The 19,991-nt window shown below is 41.8% G+C and overlaps 1 protein-coding gene across 2 annotated transcripts in view; it reads left to right on the forward strand.

Annotated features, from left to right (window-relative positions):
- DAAM1 (dishevelled associated activator of morphogenesis 1) overlaps nt 1–19,991 on the forward strand; it is a gene marked incomplete at both ends in the record, with an annotated part of 92,721 nt that overhangs the window by 54,983 nt on the left and 17,747 nt on the right. The window contains 6 exons of one of the 2 annotated variants that reach the window (XM_084240921.1): nt 718–905; nt 1,433–1,732; nt 2,040–2,147; nt 9,071–9,100; nt 10,221–10,327; nt 16,654–16,738. In XM_084240921.1, the coding sequence (XP_084097047.1) occupies nt 718–905; nt 1,433–1,732; nt 2,040–2,147; nt 9,071–9,100; nt 10,221–10,327; nt 16,654–16,738 (818 nt within the window). The remainder of the gene's footprint in view (nt 1–717; nt 906–1,432; nt 1,733–2,039; nt 2,148–9,070; nt 9,101–10,220; nt 10,328–16,653; nt 16,739–19,991) is intronic. The other variant, XM_084240922.1, reaches the window with a different exon arrangement.

Below are 19,991 nucleotides of genomic sequence, written 5' to 3' on the forward strand. Positions count from 1 at the left end.
ACTGTATTGGGAAGTCAGTAAAATTACAGCTGAAAGCTAATATTTTTCCCCCCTGTTATGGTGACTCTCATGCTCAGCCAGTAACTACTGCCCTTAAGATATTTAATGTTGAGATGATAACATTTGCTTTCACAAGTTTTAATAATTGTTAGCTGGAAGCATAAAATACTCCAGGCCCAACAGCCTTCTGAGGGGAAATGGGAGAAATGACTCCTCCTTGGGCAGACACTGTGTCTGGCAGCAACATTCCCTCAGAGGGCAAGATCCTTCCTTCCAGCCCTTCTGCTTGTCAGACGTGAGCCAGCAAACCTGCCCAGTGAAACCCTCGCTTCCCTCAGACTGGTATCTAATTTACAAAAAGAGACCCTTTCAAATTCCTTTCCCCAGCCTGGCTCCAAGACCCTTTCTTTGACAGGATTCTGAATTCAATCCCAAACAAGCACCATTCTCTCCACCAATGGCCACTCACACTTGTGTTCCATCGTTAGCCCTGTGACTCTGGGGATTCTTCAGTCTTTTAAATGTCAGTAAGGTGGTTCATTTGAAGCCCCCTCTAAGCATGACCACCTTTGAGCCCTTAAGTCTCCCTTTGATGGACGAGAGGAGCAATACTTCATAAAGACCCTCATGGTCACCCTTGGTCAGTGTCCTTAGTAGAGAGAATGTTCCAGCACTGAAGTGTGCCCCGTCTTTACATCCCCTTATTTTCATGTTCAGAGCACAACGAGTTACAGCAGAAATTGGAAAAGAAAGAGCGAGAGTGTGATGCCAAGACCCAAGAGAAAGAGGAGATGATGCAGACCTTAAACAAGATGAAAGAAAAGCTTGAAAAGGAGACCACCGAGCATAAGCAAGTCAAGCAGCAGGTGGCGGATCTCACGGCACAGCTCCATGAGCTCAACAGGGTGAGAGCTGTGGGCCGCACAGGGTCTTCTGTTCCGGGCTGCTGCCAAGGCCTCACTTCGCCCAGAGCTCCCCATCCTCAAGCAGATAATTTCTGCCTGTAGATAGAAAGCCTGACAGCCTTGATTTATCACAGCGGATGTGACATTTGCTCACTCTGCTTACCAGTCAGGTTAGGCAGCAGAGACAGGTTTATTTTTTTCTTTTTTGGAGGGAGAGGATTTCTTAAACACAAAGCCTCCAACAAGGAAAATCACATTAGCTTCTAAAATGAACTGATCTCATGAAAACAAAACTGTGCAATGGGTCCAGGAAGTGAGAGACATGTGAGCGCATTGCAGATGAGCACTAGACTGTTGAAGGGCTGACCAGAGAGAGCCCATGGAGGCCTGTAAGAGTCCATTGACCTCACTGCCCCTTTTCATTCTCAGAAGTGTGGGTTTTCTTTATAATGCACATTTGAAGCAAAGTTTCAGACTCTCAAAAACATCCCATGTCTTGACTTCTTCCACTGGTTTTGTCTTTTCAGAGGGCCATCAGTGCCTCAGTCCCGGGTGGACCCTCGCCTGGAGCCCCAGGGGGGCCCTTTCCTTCCTCTGCACCTGGGTCTCTCCTTCCTCCCCCTCCACCACCACTTTTGGCTGGTGGAATGCTGCCCCCTCCACCACCTCCACTCCCTCCTGGTGGCCCTCCTCCTCCCCCAGGGCCACCTCCATTAGGGGGATTCATGCCACCCCCTGGCGCTCCAATGGGCCTGGCACTCAAGAAGAAAAACATCCCTCAGCCCACAAATGCCCTGAAATCCTTCAACTGGTGCAAGCTGCCTGAGGTAAGTCATTTGTTCCAGTTTTCCCTCTAATGGGTAGCATTAGCGGCTCAGCACGCTGTCACCGAGAGGGGAAGCAGCCTGGCTGTTAAATGATTTCATTTTCTAGTGTGAACTCAGGGTTCCCACTAACTCAGATATTTAAGTGATAAAACTTCTGAAATTAATGACACGTTGTTTGAAACCAGCTCACTTGGCGCATCTGGTAGAGTGAAAAATTGGGGATAACAGCATGTTAAAAAAAATAATCACGTCTGTTCTTTTAGTGTATAACTATAAACTACAGCACTTATTAACTTCATGTTTGCAGAACAAACTGGAAGGAACAGTATGGACCGAGATTGATGATACAAAAGTCTTCAAAATTCTAGATCTTGAAGACCTGGAAAGAACTTTCTCTGCTTACCAAAGACAGCAGGTAACAGCATGTGGTACAGAGGCCAAGAAGTAAAAAAATTGTGTCCTGTGCATGATCCCTGGGCCATCTGCCATAACCTTGAGGTTTTAGTTGTCAGCTCCTTGGTACCCTGGTATCCTCTTGCAAAGCAGCATGTTATGTGTCCACATGTGTGTCCAAGTACCTGTGAGAGAGAGAGAGACAGAGAGAGAGTGTGTGTGAAAGAGAGAGAGAAAGAGAGATGGAGAAAAGTATGCAAGCTCTTTGAGAGCTTCATGCCATCTCCATTGTTGAAAGGAGTTCTGTGTATTATCATTGTGGTTGGTCAAAATGGGTCACCAGGAGAAAAACACTAGTAGGAGAATCACCTAACTCATGACCTCACAGTGGTTTGTTTCTGAAGCCATTTTATTTTTTCTGACTTTTAGAAATACATGTTCATATATATCAGCTGGTTATTGTCAGGAGTGAGCTGCTATTTGAAATAGCTTGACCTTTAAAAGTAAGAAGATGGGTAAATGGCAGCCAGGCCGGGGGAAGTTGTAACTGTGTGTCTTGAACATGATAGAGTTGAAAGTGGGTCTGGGAAGGCTGAGCAAGTGTGAGATGGCAGTGGTTCAAGTGGGATCAGAGAAGCTTCTGAAAAGCAAGCAAAGCTTTTGTGACCGCAGGGACAGCACTGGACACATGCTTGCTGGCTGCCCTGACAAGCCCTGGTCATGAGTGTGTGGTATCCCAAACTCCTGGAGGGCATCATGCTGGATGTTCTTCAGGGTAGAGCACAAGAGGTCACAGCAAGGTGACTCACTACAAATGTATCAGAGTTGGGGCCTCCCTGGTGGCACAGGTGGTTGAGTGCTGTACTGTGAAGCTTTCCGCAGCCTCTGCAGCACCAGTTAGATCCTAGCCAGCCGGTGAGAATCCCACATGGTACTGCAGACCTCTCCTGTCTCACCCGCTGCTCCCCTCAGCAGTGTATTTTGTCAGTCTGCCTGTTCTGTTCCCCGCTCTGTCTCTGGTCAATCCTCTCACCCTCCCGCGCATCTGGCCTGTACCCTGGTTCTTGTATAAATAAATAATTCTTTTTTAAAAAACCAAAGAAAACATGTTTTAGAGCAAGGAGAGGTACTGTGGGCACCCAAGCAAAAGTCTGGGAAGGGAAAACTTGAGTCCCAGCGTGAGAAGGCAGGTTTTCAAGGCTGTCCTGGGGAGAGATATATGGAGAGAACAGAGTATGCTTTAAGCAGGAGCACAGAGATCCTGGGCATCTGTACAGGGGTTTTCCTTGGCTTGGTCTGGAGGCCCTCAACTCCCCCATGAATCATGCCGAGGGTGGAGCATCCTCAGAAGAGCAGCAGACTTCCTGGTCTGCTTGGGCTTGGCCCAGGTCCCTAGGAGTGTCTCAGAACAGAACTGCTGAGCGCTGAGGGGGATGATGGCCTGAAGATGGGGAAGAAGCAAAAGCTGAGAAGGTTTTTAATTTTCAAAATGGCCTCTAATGCATATGAAATTGAAAAGAAAAAAAAAAAAGGCTATGTCTTTTAGACAGAATATTTTTCAATTAAGAGGAACATCTTCTCTGGTGCATTTTATGCTGTTTCAGTAAAGTACAAAAATGTAGGTGGTTGCCTTAAGGGCCTGTTTAGAACCCTCTTACAGCAAGTGCTCAGACCAGATTCATTCCTCATTGGCCATAGCTAGGGCATCCTCTCTCTCCCTTCCTCCCTCCTCCACTCCCTTCTTACCTTCTTCCCTCTCTCCCTCCCTCTCTCTCACCCCTCTCCTCCCCCTCCCTGCATCCCTCCCCACATCCTATTCCCCTTTCAGAAGGTGTCCTCTGGGTCACGATACGAGCTCATAATACATTTTAGCAAATTCCTATTAGATTCAAATAATCTGCTGACCTCATTTCATGTCCCATTAATTTCCCCCTTCAGTTTAGTCCTAATAACAGTCCATTCTGTTTGCCTAAGATGAAAATTTGGAAACTTGGAGAAGGTAAACTGAAGGAAGGGAAGACATCAGTTATTTCAAATGATGCTATTCAAGTCTGAACATGTGGCTTGCACTTATTACGAAGGCAGGTGGTTGAAAGACCCAAGTTTACAAGACTCATAATTAACTAGCTTTCAGCAGAAGGTGCAGAAGGATGCTGCCAAAATGCTCTGGGACAAATATGTGGACAGTTCTCAAGAGCTCTGGAACACAGGTTGCAGAAAGCCTAGCGATTGGGTAATTGTCTCTTAGCAACCAATCACTGTTTAAGTAATCAGTATTCATTCCAGTCAGGATAAACCAGAACATTTCAGTTGTACTTAACAATAAGTAGACTGGTAAGTAGAGCCATTTGTGACATTTTTAGTAACATTTCCTGGAGAAAAAAATTTCAACACACCTGTTCCGTTCAATTCAAGTATATTTCCCCTGTTGGTGCAAGAATTTGAGGTGAGAATTTTTGAACTATAAATGTCATTTCCTAAATGAAGGTAATTTGAGGCATTTTATTAAATTTACTGACTGTGGAGAGACAGAAAATTGAAAGATGCCCACGTTCTAGTAGGAATATATAGGAAGGGGTGAATGAAACACAGCACCTGTCATTGAATGTCCCCTAGTTTTGTAACTAATCATGGCATCACAAACCTACGCTGTTTCATTTTAGAGTTGGCACTGCATTACCTAATTATCATCACTCTTACACTGATCTCCTTTCCACTCCCAAATGAATATGGGGAACCTACTTTTCCTACAGTATTCACTCTTTCTATCCTCTAGTTATAAAGCCCTGGTTAAATTCTCTAGACTTTGGTCAGTTGTTTGATCATGTAAATATTTCAGAGGGGTAAAGGAGCACACAAATACCATTATCTCTGTGCATACAACAGGAACACTACACAGAGTAAGATCTTGAAAAAGAACTCAAGTGTCAGACTTGTATAATTTAGGTGAACACTGATTAGTTACCCTAGGAGAGGTATTTTATATAAATATATGTATACACGCATACTCAAGATATGCCCCCATTGATTTGAGAAATTTACCATTAAAATCAGAACAGACATATGCTGTCTGCTTTGTGTTTAAAGGATTCCAAAGACTGTAAATGTATCGAGCTGTTGTTGCTCAGGCTCACAATTCAACTTATGATATAAAAGCAGAGATGAGAAAAACCCATAAATAGCCATAATTTTAACTAAAAGATACTAAATAAATAATCAATGCTAAGTATCTGTTAACATTTCATTTTTGGTGTTGAATATGATATGCCCAGTTTCTAATCTTATCAGTCCTAAAATTTAATTCTTAAGAAGTTAGTGTATTGGGCCTCCCTGGTGGTGCAGCGGTTGAGCGCTGGGCTGCGAAGCTGCCCAAAGCCTCTGCAGTGCCAGTTTGATCCCCGGCTGCCAGGCGAGGGTCCCACATGGTACGCAGACCTCTCCTGCCTCCCGCTGCTCCCCTCAGCAGTGTATTTCGTCAGTCTGCCTGCTCTGTTCTCCACTCTAACTCTGGTGAATTCTCTCACCTTCCCGCGCTTCTGACTATACCCAGTGCTTGTATAAATAAATAAATAAATCTTTAAAAAAAAAAAAAAACTGTTAAAAAAAAAAGTTAGTGTATTTTTTTAATTTCTTTAATCATCATACTGACTCTCTAAAATTGGTATTATTCCTATTTCCTATGATGCAGTGTGTACAAACAGCTGGCATAGCCAGGTCTACAAGCAGTATAATTCTTAGTTTCACTCTGTTCTCATGCTATGGTTTTATTCATTATGAATGTCAGGCTTTGTCAGGAGTTTTCTTTAGCTCCAGTTTTAAGAACAAGACCATCCTTATTCAGGAATTTTTTTTCTTTCAGTGTGGATATCAAAGGTGTGCAGAGCTGATTATGTAAGCTTATGGGACACATGAAATGGAATTTAATAGTAGGCAGGGTTATTCCCTCTGCTCATATTCCAGAAGTTCATTGAAAAGTCAGTTTCTCAAATCTCAGAACTTATTTTTCTTGAAATTATTTTATACATGTTCTCTAGGCCAACCACACACACACACACACACCCATTTTAATGCATACTGTAGCACTTTGCATCGTAATGCTATTTCAGATACAATTAAATGATAGCTATCTCCTTTCCTCCTCCTTGCTCTTTGTCTAAGGACACCCATTTTTTACAGGTCCCATTATCAGCACATAGTAAAACATTTTAAACCTTTCTGCTTGGATTTAGGGAACAAAGGATAACTGCTATCCCATGTTCCAGAATCTGTCTCATTCTGCTAATAGGTAATAATATATAGGTCATTCTTGGGATGCCATTTGGAACATTCAATGATATAGTCTGATTTTTTATTAATGGTCAAGGAATTTTCCTCTTATTCTTTTTATTTTTTCATTTTCTGTGTATGTGATTCTTACATTGAAAAAGTATATAAATGAGAATATTTATTTCAATAATCTACCCTTAACCATAAGGCACATGAAGGCAGAAGAGAAAATTGTAAAAGTGGTTTTTCTCATGACCAGAGTATAAGGTAGATTCCATAACAGTACTCCATGATAGGAGTTAATCTGATGCAGGGTTTTATATAAATATAAGTGTACATATTTTCCTGGAAAGGAATACCCTTTCAGGTATACAGAGGGATCTCAATCTCAGAAAGATTAAGATGCATTTATGTAAGATTTATCATTATTTGTCTGAGACTCGTTATTATCTATGGAGTGTTGAGCCATCTTCATTGTGGAATCCTACCTATAGGAACCTATCAGCACTGGGTCCTGACAATAGATGTCCCAACTTCCTGTTTTCTAAGCCCTACACCTGAAAAAATCATCCACAAAAATCAAACATTCTTTTAGGTAGAGCCAAATATAGAGGATTCTATCATGTTTGGCCTAAGTCAGTTAGTGAATAATTGACATTTTCAAAAAGAATGTTAACTTATTTGAAAAGTACTATTTATTTTTTCAGCATGCCCCCAATAAACTTTGTGATTTCGTTTAGAATGTGATGATTAAAGGACTATAAAGAAGGGGAATCTTTTTACCTAATTAAAGTAACATTAATTTTCAACACTGTGAATCAGAGGTACACAATCACACCTACCACCCACTGAGTATCCATCATAGTCCATTGAGCCCCTCCTCACTTTCTTCTCTTCCTCCCCCTCTGGTAGATTCAGATCTAGTTGGATTTTAGGGTTTGTTATTAGTTTGGTTTTGTCTGACCCTTTGTTCTGTTTCTTCATATTCTACATATAAGTGACCCCATTTGATACTTGTCTTTCCCTAAGAATGGGAATTTGAAAGACTACCAGTTAACCAAACTCCCCCGTGGCATGCCTCATCCTTACTTCTGGAAAGCTAAGGTACTTTACTTAGCTATTAACTGTTACACTTGTTGCTGGTAGAAAAGCAAAGGGAGAAATAATGGACTTGATCATCACCTTGAAAGATAAAGTAACCGTAATGCCTGATGTATTCTAAGTATTGTGTTCATAAATAAATGTGTCAGGTACTATACAAAATGCTCTACATACCTTATTGCATTATATCTTCACAAGAATCCAGTTATAAACCCCGTTTTACAGAGAGTGAGACTGAACCCCTGAACCTCATACCTAGTAAAAGAGAGGTGCCAGACCCCATCGTCCACCACAGTTGAGGTCAGAGGTCTTAATTTCCTGACAGCAGGAACTAATGGACAAAGAGTTGTCAAACAGAGCCAGACCTAATTTCAGCTAGCAACTTCCTTACAGAAGAAAAGTTCCCTTCACCATAGTTTTTTCTGTCCTTGAAAGAAGAAGCTGCTTTTATAGGGTAAGAGTTCTAAAGAACTTCAGAGTAGAAAACTTGGGCATTAGAACAGGGATGAAGGAAAACTGAGACTTCAGAAAAGAAAGATTTCTTTTGGTTGTCATCTGTTCCTCAAATGTCATTCTAGAAAAGCGATCCCTCCCTGAATGGGTGGGTTCAGGGAGGACACATTGTGTTTCCCACTACAAGAATGATGCAAACCAGCTCATCTGTGTAAAATTGGCCTTGGCAGTGCTTCCGGGACCAATAAGACCTTGAGGAATCTGCTGAGCCAATGCCGGTTGTGCAAGCAGTTGGCCTGAAAGCTGGGGTGTGTTTTGTACACCGAAGCTTTTATTCATTCCATCATTGCAAAAATATGCAAAGAAAGCTATGATTTTCTCATATCAATTGCTTCTTCCTCTTTTCCTTCTTCGCTCCAGGACTTTTCTATGAACAATTTCAAAAAAGAGACTGTTGACCTTGTATGCTCGAGAAGCCCTTAAGGCAGTTGGGCCAGGGCCAAGCATGGCTGTGCACCACATGACTCAGTTACTGCACATCGTCTTTTCCCTCATACCCAGCCATAGTACCCACAGGCGTCATTTGGAATCTTGAGGGATACTGAGGGTTAATATGACCTATGTTGTTGAACTTCTCTTTTTTCTTTTCTTAATCCCTCCTTGTGACACAAGAAGGCAGGAAATTATTTCTACCCAGCAAAGAGCGTATTTCACTGGGTAATATCTGACAGTGGTTGATGGAACTGATATTTTCCTGTTGAATAAATAGAGCCCCTTTGAAAGAGGTCCTTTGAAAGAGGATTTGTTCCTTCCCCAACTTGAGTCTCTCTGGGGTGTTTTAAGTTCTCTCTTTTTTGAATTTGATTTGCCACCAATAAAAATTGTGTGCAATACCTGTCATCTTCTCTCTCTGCCCTGAATGCTTAGTACTCTGCTCCACATTGCGCCTTCAGCCAGGCCTCTCTCATCTTCAACAACTCTCATTGCTGATCCTGCAGGCATAAGTCATCTTTTGCCCTGTGTCTCTGATTTCCCTGACTGCTTTGACTTTCCCCCATTTGTTGCTGTGATTTCTGAACTGCATGTATCTGATTTGCCTTTTCCATGCCTCTGCCATGGCTGTAGGATTTCTTTGTGAACAGTAACTCCAAGCAGGTAAGTGAGCTACCTCCTAAACCTTGCTTAATGTAACTCCTTGGCTCACTATAAGCTTGACATTTCTTGGCTATCCCTCTTATTCCAATAGTATAATGCAATGCCTATATTATTCCATGTTGGGATTCAACTCTTAACTGAATATGTAGGGGTGCACCTGAAATCTTAACCCAACTGGCTGTTGAAGTTGGACCACACAGGGTTCCTTATTATAAATTCCATATTGTCTTTGTATCCTAAACTTACATAGTTCCAGAGTGCTTTGGTTCCTTACGTTCTTAAAATGCTATGATCCATTTTTAAAATTGATCCTGACCTCTATTTAAATCAAACTTGTTATTTATCAAGTCAGTCTACATTTTCACTTTGTGCAGCTTATTCAAACAGTATTTTATATAGAATTGTTTTATCCTTCTTCCACCATAAGTTATGACTCAATGTTATTGCTTACAGCTTTCTGAGCAGCAGCAGCATGCACGTTGTGCTTTGTTAATTCAAGGGATTGAGCTAATGCTTTGAGCTGCCCCCTCCCCGTTGTCCATCAGGCACCAGGGTAATGAAAGGTACCATCTGGGCTTTGAAGCTTCCTGTTGCTCGTAAAGACGTTTGGGAAGTTTCATTGTTCAGCTTTTTGAGTGCTCTGGATGCAAATGGTTCTGGGGTAAATGGACCCTGCAAATGGCCAGACTGGCCATGGCAAACCTCAGCTGAACTTGATTCATCATGACAGTTCTTCTGTCTGCTATCCATAGGGATTTGGGGGACAAAAGGAGGGCACCACTCACTGTTAATTTATGCACACTTAGCATCTTCAACTTAGAAGCCCTTTGTTCTTCCAAATAATGCTTTTTCAAATGTGGGTGGTCAGTTTTTCTTATTATTTCCCATTGTCAACTAGATTTTAGCCTTTGTTTTAATTCCTCGACTTCCCTACACTGCCCCCCATCTCAACTCTCTGTGTGTGTGTGTGTGTGTGTGTGTGTGTGTGTGTGTGTGTGTGAGAGAGAGAGAGAGAGAGAGAGAGAGAGAGAATACAAAGGGAAAGTGTATGTCTAAAGTCGGAATGTCCTTGTTTGGCTTGATGGATTTCTTTGATGGATTTCTTTCATGCTCTTTATAGAAAGAAGCAGATGCCATTGATGACACACTGAGTTCCAAGCTTAAAGTCAAAGAGCTTTCGGTGATTGATGGTCGCAGAGCTCAGAATTGCAACATCCTTCTATCGAGGTATTGTTGATGTTGAATAAACATTTCTATCGGGTCTGACTTTTCTGTCATGTTGCTCCAAACCGCATGTTTGTACTTGTTCTTTTAATGGTACTCGGCTGAGGTTCAGTTCCTCAGAATCTCTTCTATTTAAGGTGGTGCTTACTTTCTCTATTGGAATGTGTCGGAGCTGGTTGCCTACTTTGTTAACTTAAAAGGCAGAACATCCCACATCAATGTTTGTTTTTTTCCTCAGAGAGCCTGTAAAATGGCTCTTTACTTTATATGATTAATGTTCTTTGTTTCATTCTGCTTTCTAACTTTCTTATACTTTAAGGCTATATGATTTCGTGCTCTTTTTTAGCATTTTTTATGACTGAAAGGATATATAAATCTCAAATCTCAGTAAAAGCCTAATTTATCAATTCAGCCCTGTTCAGAAATCTTTCTCATTAATTAGTGAACATCGCTAATTGAAAAGGAGAAAGGAAATTTGGGGGCTTGGAGTCTAATTGTAGCTTTAAGCTGTATGTCAGGTCATCCTGGACATTTCAAGTAGCTTTTCTGTGTCAAGCTCCTTCTTTTTCTCTAACAAGGGATTTTCACATCAGGCAAAGATAACTAATGCTGAATCAGTAAATAAAGATGTAAAGAATCCCAAACTTTGGGGCTTTAAAAATAAGTCATATTGGTTCCATTTTGGAAACACTGTCATAAAACACATTGAGCCTGGTATAATGTGGCTTCTCTTTCAGGGAGGGTAAAGAGGGAAGGTCCTAGTCCTTGTTTTACAGATGATCCTAGAATGACTTTCTTTTAACACAAAGAGCTGCTGCTTGGTTTGCAACATAGAAGCTTGATTGTGAGCCAGATATGTGTTACTTTAGGGAGCAAGTGTTTCTTTTAGTGAAAGAGAAATTGAAGCTTAGTGAGATCCCTGAATTTTAATACAGCTCATAAGGTAACGTGAACCATCCTGTTAACCTTTCATTTCTGCTTCTGACTGGAGGCTTTCTAAGTGGACAGGCCCTGTGCTGATTTCCACTTTTGCTCCCTAAACACATGTTCAGGAAGACACCATTGCAAGTAGCTTGAAGGTCTACTTATTTGGCTTTTTGGTGTATATAATTTGCTTTCTTACAATATTTTTTTTTTACCAATAACGTTCCTAATGGCAAAAATAGGTAAAAATGTGGAGCAAGTTTTTTTTTTTTTAATTGTGGAATTTTTTCCTGTATTTTGTTTTTGTAGTCTAAAAGAAACACTTAAAATAATTTCTCAAAGAGAGTTAGCTCTCTAAATTTCTACACTGTTTAAGTGCTCATAGGAGTAAAAATACTGATCCAGTTCTTTATAGACAGATTAGGCTTAGTACAAAATGACAACCAGAATAATTACACCAGTCATAGATAGGGTTTCAACTCTTTCTGGCAAATTTTCCATGCCATTACTGAAGGAATTATTTCATATTTGTGGTATGTAATTCCCTTGCTACTTCAAATGTGTCAGAAGCTAAGGTGACTTACAACTTGAATGTGTCCAAACTCTCTAGAAGACTGGTTTAAGAATTTGCTCCTATAAATTATCTATTAAAAGCCAATTTACGATAAGTGGTATTATAGTGAGTGTAATTAAAAAGTGTATGTGCATAACAATGTAATATTGAGTCCCAGTTGACCTTATGATAATGGGGGCCTTATTGATCAGAGTCTAAAACCCTCTCTCCCACATGCTTTTCTGCTTGGTGGTCAATAGCTTTGCTCTTATCAGAAAAGCCTAGGACTGACATGTTACATGTGCTGTGGTAAAGCTAAAAGAAATTAACCAGATTTAATTTTAATTTATATCTTATTTGGTTTTCTAACTTGGCAGCAGTTTGCCTTGCTTTTCTTCTCCCTTCTCATTGGTAATGCATTACTGCACATAAAAGCAGCAAGAAAAAGGGGGAGAGAGATGGGAAAGTGTGCTGTGACTTTTTTCTTTGAGGGTTACCACTTGCTAGCTAGCATGTACTTGCCTGGCACCATCTGGGTGGCATAGGATGTACCAAACTTGAGATAGCACTGGTGTCTTTAGGTGCTTAGGCTAATTGGAGAAGAAAAATGACACGGGTCAGGTGACTGCTGGGCAGTTCAGGGCTTTGATTGGTCTGAACAGAACGGGAAAGGAGCCCAGCTCAGGGGCACCAGCAGGGCTTACCAGAGAAAGTGGCTTCAAAGGACCCACTTATGCATGGGCATAGGGGATAGCCAGCAGTCCCAAGGATACATGCAGTTGAAGCAGGGGCACTGGAGGAGTGGAGCCTGCTGCAGACAGTCATCACTTGGATTGAATGAGACCAAACAAGAGAGCCTGCCCTCCATGTCTGGTGCCTTTGTAGGTGCTGAGTTAGCTCAGGGTCAAGCCATACCCATCTCATCTATAAAGCAGAGGTAAGGAAAGTTGCAGTCTTATATTGTACCTGTGAATTAGTCCTACATGTGGTAGCTGCTCAATTAGTTCCTTACACACTACACTGCAAGAGTTAGTGGACCTTTGGTCTGGGGCACCTGCCCCAACCATGCCTAAAGATGAACAGACTATGAGAAGGAAAGCCCTTCCCCAGGGGCCAAGAAGGGGAGGAGTAGGTCAGGGTCACTCACAACTCCTGGAAAGAGATGGCCTGGAAGGTGTCAGGTTGAAGCAGAAGCTCCAGGCGCCCAGGGCCCTGTCTTCCACAGACTTGAGAAGAAAATGGAATGGATGGAAGGGACACTGAGATTGAGAACCCATTCCTTAGACCCCAGGCAGCATGAACGATAACTTTCCTACTGCATGTATATAGATGACATGTGGCAATTAAAAATTCACTCTGCTTTATTCCCTAAAACAGACTTTCTAAAAAGAAAGAAACTTGGAAGCTGGCTTATATTGCGGAATGAATCCCCCTAAAATATACTTTTATGAAGTGTTCTGCCATTCTCTTTTTCCAGATGCTCGCTTAACATGGCAGCTGGGGTTTAGTAAACCACAAAAAGCTACTTTAAAGTAGGTGGATTTGGCTTAAATCCACAGAAGCTGAGCTAAGGCTGATATAGCCATCCATCCTTAACTTACTTTAATTACGCCTGGATGTTCCAATTCTCTGGCAAATTTTTGAAATACTTGAGTGGAGCAAGGTAGACTTAAATACTATTTTAAACAGCCAGTTTGTTTCCTGCCTTGTAAAGAAAAGTGAAGTGGAAGTCTCAAAAGTTGCCACCCTCCAGCACACCAGAGCACTGCCAAGCTTTAAAAGCAATTAAAAGGTTAGAATTGGTAAGGTCCTTAAATTACAGAGATTACTGACTCATTCTCTGGATGACAGATGATACTAAGCACTCGGCAACCTATAGAAGTATCCTGGAGGGCTACGTACCCTTCTCCTCTTTCCCCAGGGGTCCAGTTTCTTTGTCTGTTCCAACAGGCCACGTGCAAGGCGGCACGATGACAGGTAGGTTTTCTTAAGTACTCTCCATTAAAGTCTCGAGTCGCTTTGTGGGCCACATTAACAGAAACCAAAATTGTTATGAATTAGAGCTCATGTTTAGTCCAGACGGCCTCTGGGGGTTGAGGAGCATAAATATATACAATTTCAAAAGCAAGAAGTTCTGCACTCCATATGGGGAGCTAATGAAATGCAAATCTGATACTTCAAGTATTGTTCTCACTCTGATTTTCAACTCCTTTTCTTTTAAATGCAAAACAGAAGGACTCAACAGAACTACACCATAAAGTGGTTTCATCAGCTCAGTGTGAGAAGGACACAGAGCTAATTTATTTTTTTTTCCTTACAAGCAGAGATTTTTCTCATGATGACTGTTTAGGTTTCCACAACCTGTTAGTTTCCATTTGTGGTAGTTAAAGCCTCCCCTAGTGTTCCTCCACTTCAGCCTCTCCATGCTGCATCAGGGTGTCTGTCCTTGGTTGACTGAAGAGCCTTTAGGGTCCTGTCGGCTAGGGCTGCCCAGCCTGCATAGTGGAGACCCTGATGCCAGGATGCGGTTCTTCCCGCCATATTGCTCCATGCCAAAGTGGCTACATTGTTCTACTTGTTGTGGGTTTTTCACCATGTGTCTGGTGAGCATGTTCCTGGCGTATTGATTGTCCTCAGAATGACTAAAGCCATTTGGAGAAGTCTGCCCCAGATCAAATTGCTGTCCACAGCCTGGAAATTGGTACTAGCTGACCCTGTCAAGCATGAACAGTTTGGCATGTTGCTCTGATGAAAATGGTATTGGTATAGTAGTTTGCCTAAATTTGTTCCTTCCCTTTCCTATTATCAGCACTTGAAACAACGTTCAGCTTAAATTACAAGATAGATGGTTTTAACAAGATCAAAATCTAGGGAGAAGGACGAATCAGAGGTGTTCTGAGTGGGACATGACTCACCCCAGACCCACCCCTGATTCATTCCTCCTTCTAGGGCTTTTGGGTCCAGCTCTCTCATCTCCCCTCTCCTTTACATGGGACAACTGGGGTGACCATGTGTGCCTTATTTGCCCTTGTTCATTCTCCCAAATATTAGCACCATCTTTCAAATAAGAATGTGTTTTCTCATTCTTTTTTAATACTCCCAGGCCTGTAGATGTATGCAGAGAGGAAACTGGTGAAATGATGTCTGTGAGATTGCTTGGGGAGGTGTTCATAATAACCCTACTAGGCACTGTTCTGTGATTAGATATCTGCCATGAATCTCACGGTCACATGGGTACTGCTGCTTGCTTCTTTTCCAGTGTGGAAAGGCTGCCATGTAGAGCATCCATGTGGTTTATCGAGCTCTTTCTTTAGCTGCTCACTATGCTCAATCCCTTATGTACATTATTTCACTTTATCACACACATGCAAAATTATTCTTATGCATTCTTATTATCCCTGTTTTATAGATGAGGAAACTGAGGCTTAAGAAAAATTTTTTCCAAAGTCACACTGACCAGGAATTGCTAAAGTCAGGACTGAGGCCCAGCCTCTTTGATGCCAAAGCCCCTCCTTCGAACATTACATCTTGTTCTGTATTTGTGTGTTTTTGGCTTTAGCTTTAGTCCTAAATATGATTCTCTTGAAGATCACAAACTAGAAGAATAGATCAAATGAGTTTAATATGCCATAGTTGTGGTGGCTTATCAGGAAGTAAGGTTTTTAAAAGAAGTCTGGGTCTAATGCTCATAAATAGAAGAGAATGATTCTATTGTACAGGTAATAATCTGATTAGGATTTTTTTGCCATGGTTAAGACTTTTGGTTGTGTCCAGTAAAAACATTTTTATACGTATGTTTTGATTTCATGACTTTTTACAGTCAACCCTCTGTTATTCTGACATAATTAAAAAGTAAATCATTTGAATTTATGGTTTTTGCTTAATTCCTTCCTTATAAGATACTAAGTAGCTATATTTGTAAAAAATATTTGAGGTTAGCAATCATGAGTCTTGGGTTTGTGATAGATACTGCTGCTTTCTCTATGTTGGGGCAAAACACTCAGCCATTCTGTACCTCAGTTTCCTCTTCTGTTAAAGTGCAATTATTTTCAAGCTCAATTGAAATATGTAAAAAAAAAACCCTCAATTATTAAGTTCCTATACATTATATGTTGTGTATTAACTATTCAATTTTTTTTAAGATTTATTTATACAAGAACTAGGGTATAGGTCAGAGGCATGGGAGGGTGAGAGAATTCACCAGAGACAGAGTGGGGAGCAGAACAGGCAGACGGACCAACGACACTGCTGAGGGGAGTAGCAGGCGAGGCAGGAGAGGTCTGCCGCGCCATGTGGGTTTCTCCCTGGCCAGCCGGGAATCGAACCCACATTGCAGAGACTGCAGACAGCTTCACAGTGCGACGCTCAACCCACTGTGCCACCAGGGAGGCCCTAACTATTCAATTTTTAATAGTAACAGGGATTCTAATTTTCTCAAAATTCATCTTTGATCTGACTGCAAACTTTAAGCAAATCTGAACTCTAAGTTAAGAATTTAGTTTTTTACCTGCAATTCATGGACATTATATATATAAAAGAAAAATGGTCATATATGGGTATTTTCCTAGTTTCTCATCTTCCGATCCCTCATTTAAGGAAACTAAATCCTAGAACATAACATCTTTGTTCTCTGTGTCAGAAGAGCATTACAAAGCCTCAAAAGAATGTTAAAGCAGTTTCAAAATACTATTTTTAGGAGCAATATTATCAGGAAATAAGCTTTCACTAAGAGATTTTGAGAAAAACAGTACTGGAAAAGTAGCAGCTGAAGTAGCAAAATAAATCATCTTGTATTAAATTTTAATACTTAAACCGGTATTGTTGACAACAAAATTAAATATTTTTTCTCCAGGTTGAAGTTATCCAATGATGAAATCAAACGGGCTATTCTAACAATGGATGAGCAGGAAGATCTGCCCAAGGACATGTTGGAACAGGTGAGCTGCCAGACGTGTCTCAGAGCACAAGTGACAACTGGCTTTTCAGCAGGGAGTGGATGTTGAGAAATCCTGGTTGTTGCCAGAAAAGGACCATTTCCTCAGCTCTGAGTTGAGGAGGCTGAACCAAGGTGCCATGTGGCCATGGTGGGAGATTTATGCATTAATTCTCTCATTCATAAAGGTGACAGGTGAAAAGATAGGTCATGAGTCTGTCATATGCCTGGTACCCTTCCTCAATGCGACAGTTTCCCTGCGACAGTTATGCTTTAGTAGGTCTTAGAAGTGTACTAGCTTTAGTGGAAAATCTGAGCTTCACAGGAATATTGAGAATCTCACTAGGACTGTGAGATCACAGACTGCCCTACACAAATCCTGATACAATTTGTGTCTTGTTCTTGGCTCTCCAGTCCCACTGCCACACGACCTACTCCTAAATGCTAACCTGGACACTGTCATCTGTGTTTAAACAGTCATATGCATTAGGAGATGGCGTATAAATTTCTTGGGGTTATATGGGTCCAATCTCTGGCACCCTTCTTGTGTCATAAATAGCACTAGATTTAAATGCTGGGGCTAGAAAGTTCTGGATGGGTTTACATGCAGTCAGTGCATCTTTGCCTGTGGTATTTGAAGATAATTTTTGTTATCCATGGCCAGGCAGCAGTCAAGTGTGGTGACATAGCTTCTTAGGGTGCAGTGTTTCTGTAGCACACTCCATTTAGCCACCCCAATACTGTCACATGTTGTTCAGCAGCTTTGTTCAGTTCCTCCCAAAGTGATAACTATCAGCTGTCTCAGGAATTATCACCTGTCTCTTGGTCTGGGCTGAAACTGTTCTGTATTTTGTAGTGCTAATGCCTGAAAGTGCTAAGACTGTTCTGCCAGCATGTCTCATTGCCCTTGGGACAGTCATACATAGCCTGAGTGTTTTTAATTCAGGGATTCACTTATGATAGACTGTGACAAGTAGTCATGATTTTGTTTGAACTGGAAGACTCGTGGATAGTCATGCTCAGCACCCCAGAGCAGAGAAAAGGGGTATTTTGATGGCTTACAGTGAGCCTGTGTGCAGGGCTACTACTAGGGGAGTATTAGTCTCTGTTGTGCATTTTCTGTGGTTCTCACTGATGTCCTACATAGCCTTGGACACAAGGGAGGGTAACGTGTGCAGTGTCACCACTTCAAAATAGAACTGTCCCTTCACGGAGCCTCTGCAGCTTCAGTCATCTGAGGTGAAGACCCTCACACTTAGCAGTAGAGAAGTGTGTCCTACTGTCCTTTTAAGATTTGACTTAGCTATCCGAATAGTTAATGACTGTTTCCAGGTCTGTTAGGATGCTCTGTATATAGATAGTTTGAAAGTAACTCCTAAGCCCAAAGTTCATTTTTTAGAACCTTTTACAGTTTCTCAGCCTGAGAGAGCAGAGCCTGGGTGCCCTCCACCCCTCCCTATCCCCAGGTGACCCTGAACTCTTATACCGCCCCCATCCTTGCATGAAGCTACTTCATGTCAATAGGGACAAGGGTCGTATGTTTAAAATTGACAAGGTCGTATGTTTAAAATTCCACAAGATCTGTTTACTGTGAAACCGCATCCAGCAAAATTCCTCCTTGAGGGAAAGGATTTCAAAATCATGCCAAAAGTGCTTTACAGTGCAAACAGAAAGTACTTCAAATAAATACAAGGAAGAAAATCAGTCTACTGAAGCAGAATCTGTCTAAGTCAGATACTTTTGACCTGCTCTTTCTTGATAATTCTGTGTCTGTCACTCTCTGGTCATCTCCTGTGCTCTTTCTTTTCTTCTTTATTCTACCATGTTCTCTGTATCCTTTGCCTTCATACAGCACTTTCTTCAGACAAGTGTTGAAGCTGGCTTCTCTGTACTCCTAGTTATGGTTTCTACTGAGCAACATTCACTCCCTCCTCTCCAGCTTTTAGCTGCTGAACTTGGGTCTCAGATGATATCAGTATACACCTCTCCTTATTCCCAAGTGATTGTCTTGCTCTTCACTCCTCTCTTAAAATTATCCATACACATTCTGTTACTCCACTCTTCTATGAAAAGGATTGAATCTTTAGCATGTCCCTTATACAATGCTCTTACAAGTAATGAAAGAGAGGTGGTGGTTGTGTTATCCTGAACAGAGCCTATCTGCTCACCATAACTCTGTGTGTGTGTGCACATGTGCGTTTGTGTGCTCATGCTTGCTGGGGAGACAAGCACTGAATTTCCTTGCCCCGTAGGTAAAATTCAAACAGAGGGTGAAAAGCAAGCCTTTACCTTTCTAGTCCTTCTCCCTTCCCTTCTTGCCCTATTACCTTATATGTCTGCACTGAGGAAGAACAAATAGAAACTTGTTATGTCCAGTATCATCATCTGAACCCAGAAACATAAATGCCTAGAAGCTGTCAGGCCACCAGCCCTGTGATCTCCCTGGCATGCACTTCCTCCTTTCCCCCCTTCCAGCCCATTAGGCAAAAGGGTGTCCCTGGTCCATCCCTTCCTTCTGCTCAGGGCCCAGCTGGACAGTAGGAGCTTCCCCCCCACTCTAGATTTTCAGTCTTTCCCTTTCAACATGTTACTTGTTTGACTCTCAGTCTCTCACTCTCTCTCTCTCTCATGCACACACACACCTTAGCACCCCCTATCCCATCTGCTTACTGTCCTCTTCTTTTTTCAACTCAAAGTTCTTGAAAGCTTTTCTACACACTCCTCCTGTTCACTCTTCCTCAACCCCCCTCAGTATGTCCTCCTCACGTCCCCAAAGCTGTTCTCACTAGGGAACCTCATCTTCCTTGTTGCCAAAGCCTGGGAACACCTCCCAATCATTAGTCGTCTTTGATTTCTTCTTGGTATGTGACACCGATGGCCACTGACTCCATGATGAAATGACTTCTCCTTTGCAACACCACCATCCCCCTCTGTTTCCTCCTCCGAAAGTTCCTCTCCTTCTTGTACTTATCTCATCAATGCTGACTTCTCTCTAGTTCTGTTTTTTTCTGATGGTTCCACTGTTTACCCCACTTATATCTGTGCATTCAGTACCCTACCTGTTACCAACACTAGTGCTTAGTATTCCAAACAGATCTCCCCAGGGCTCCACACCCAGTTGTGCACCTGTCTACTAAAAATCACACCCTCCTCCAACCATCTCTACCTGGATCCCCTGTTACTCTCTGTCTACGTTGTTGCCTTGGCCATAAGCTCAAACCTCATCCTTTTACCCTCAGCTACCACAGTCCAGTTAT

Source organism: Talpa europaea (genome assembly GCF_964194135.1).
Source record: "Talpa europaea genome assembly, chromosome: 8".
In the NCBI taxonomy this organism is placed as follows: domain Eukaryota; kingdom Metazoa; phylum Chordata; class Mammalia; order Eulipotyphla; family Talpidae; genus Talpa; species Talpa europaea.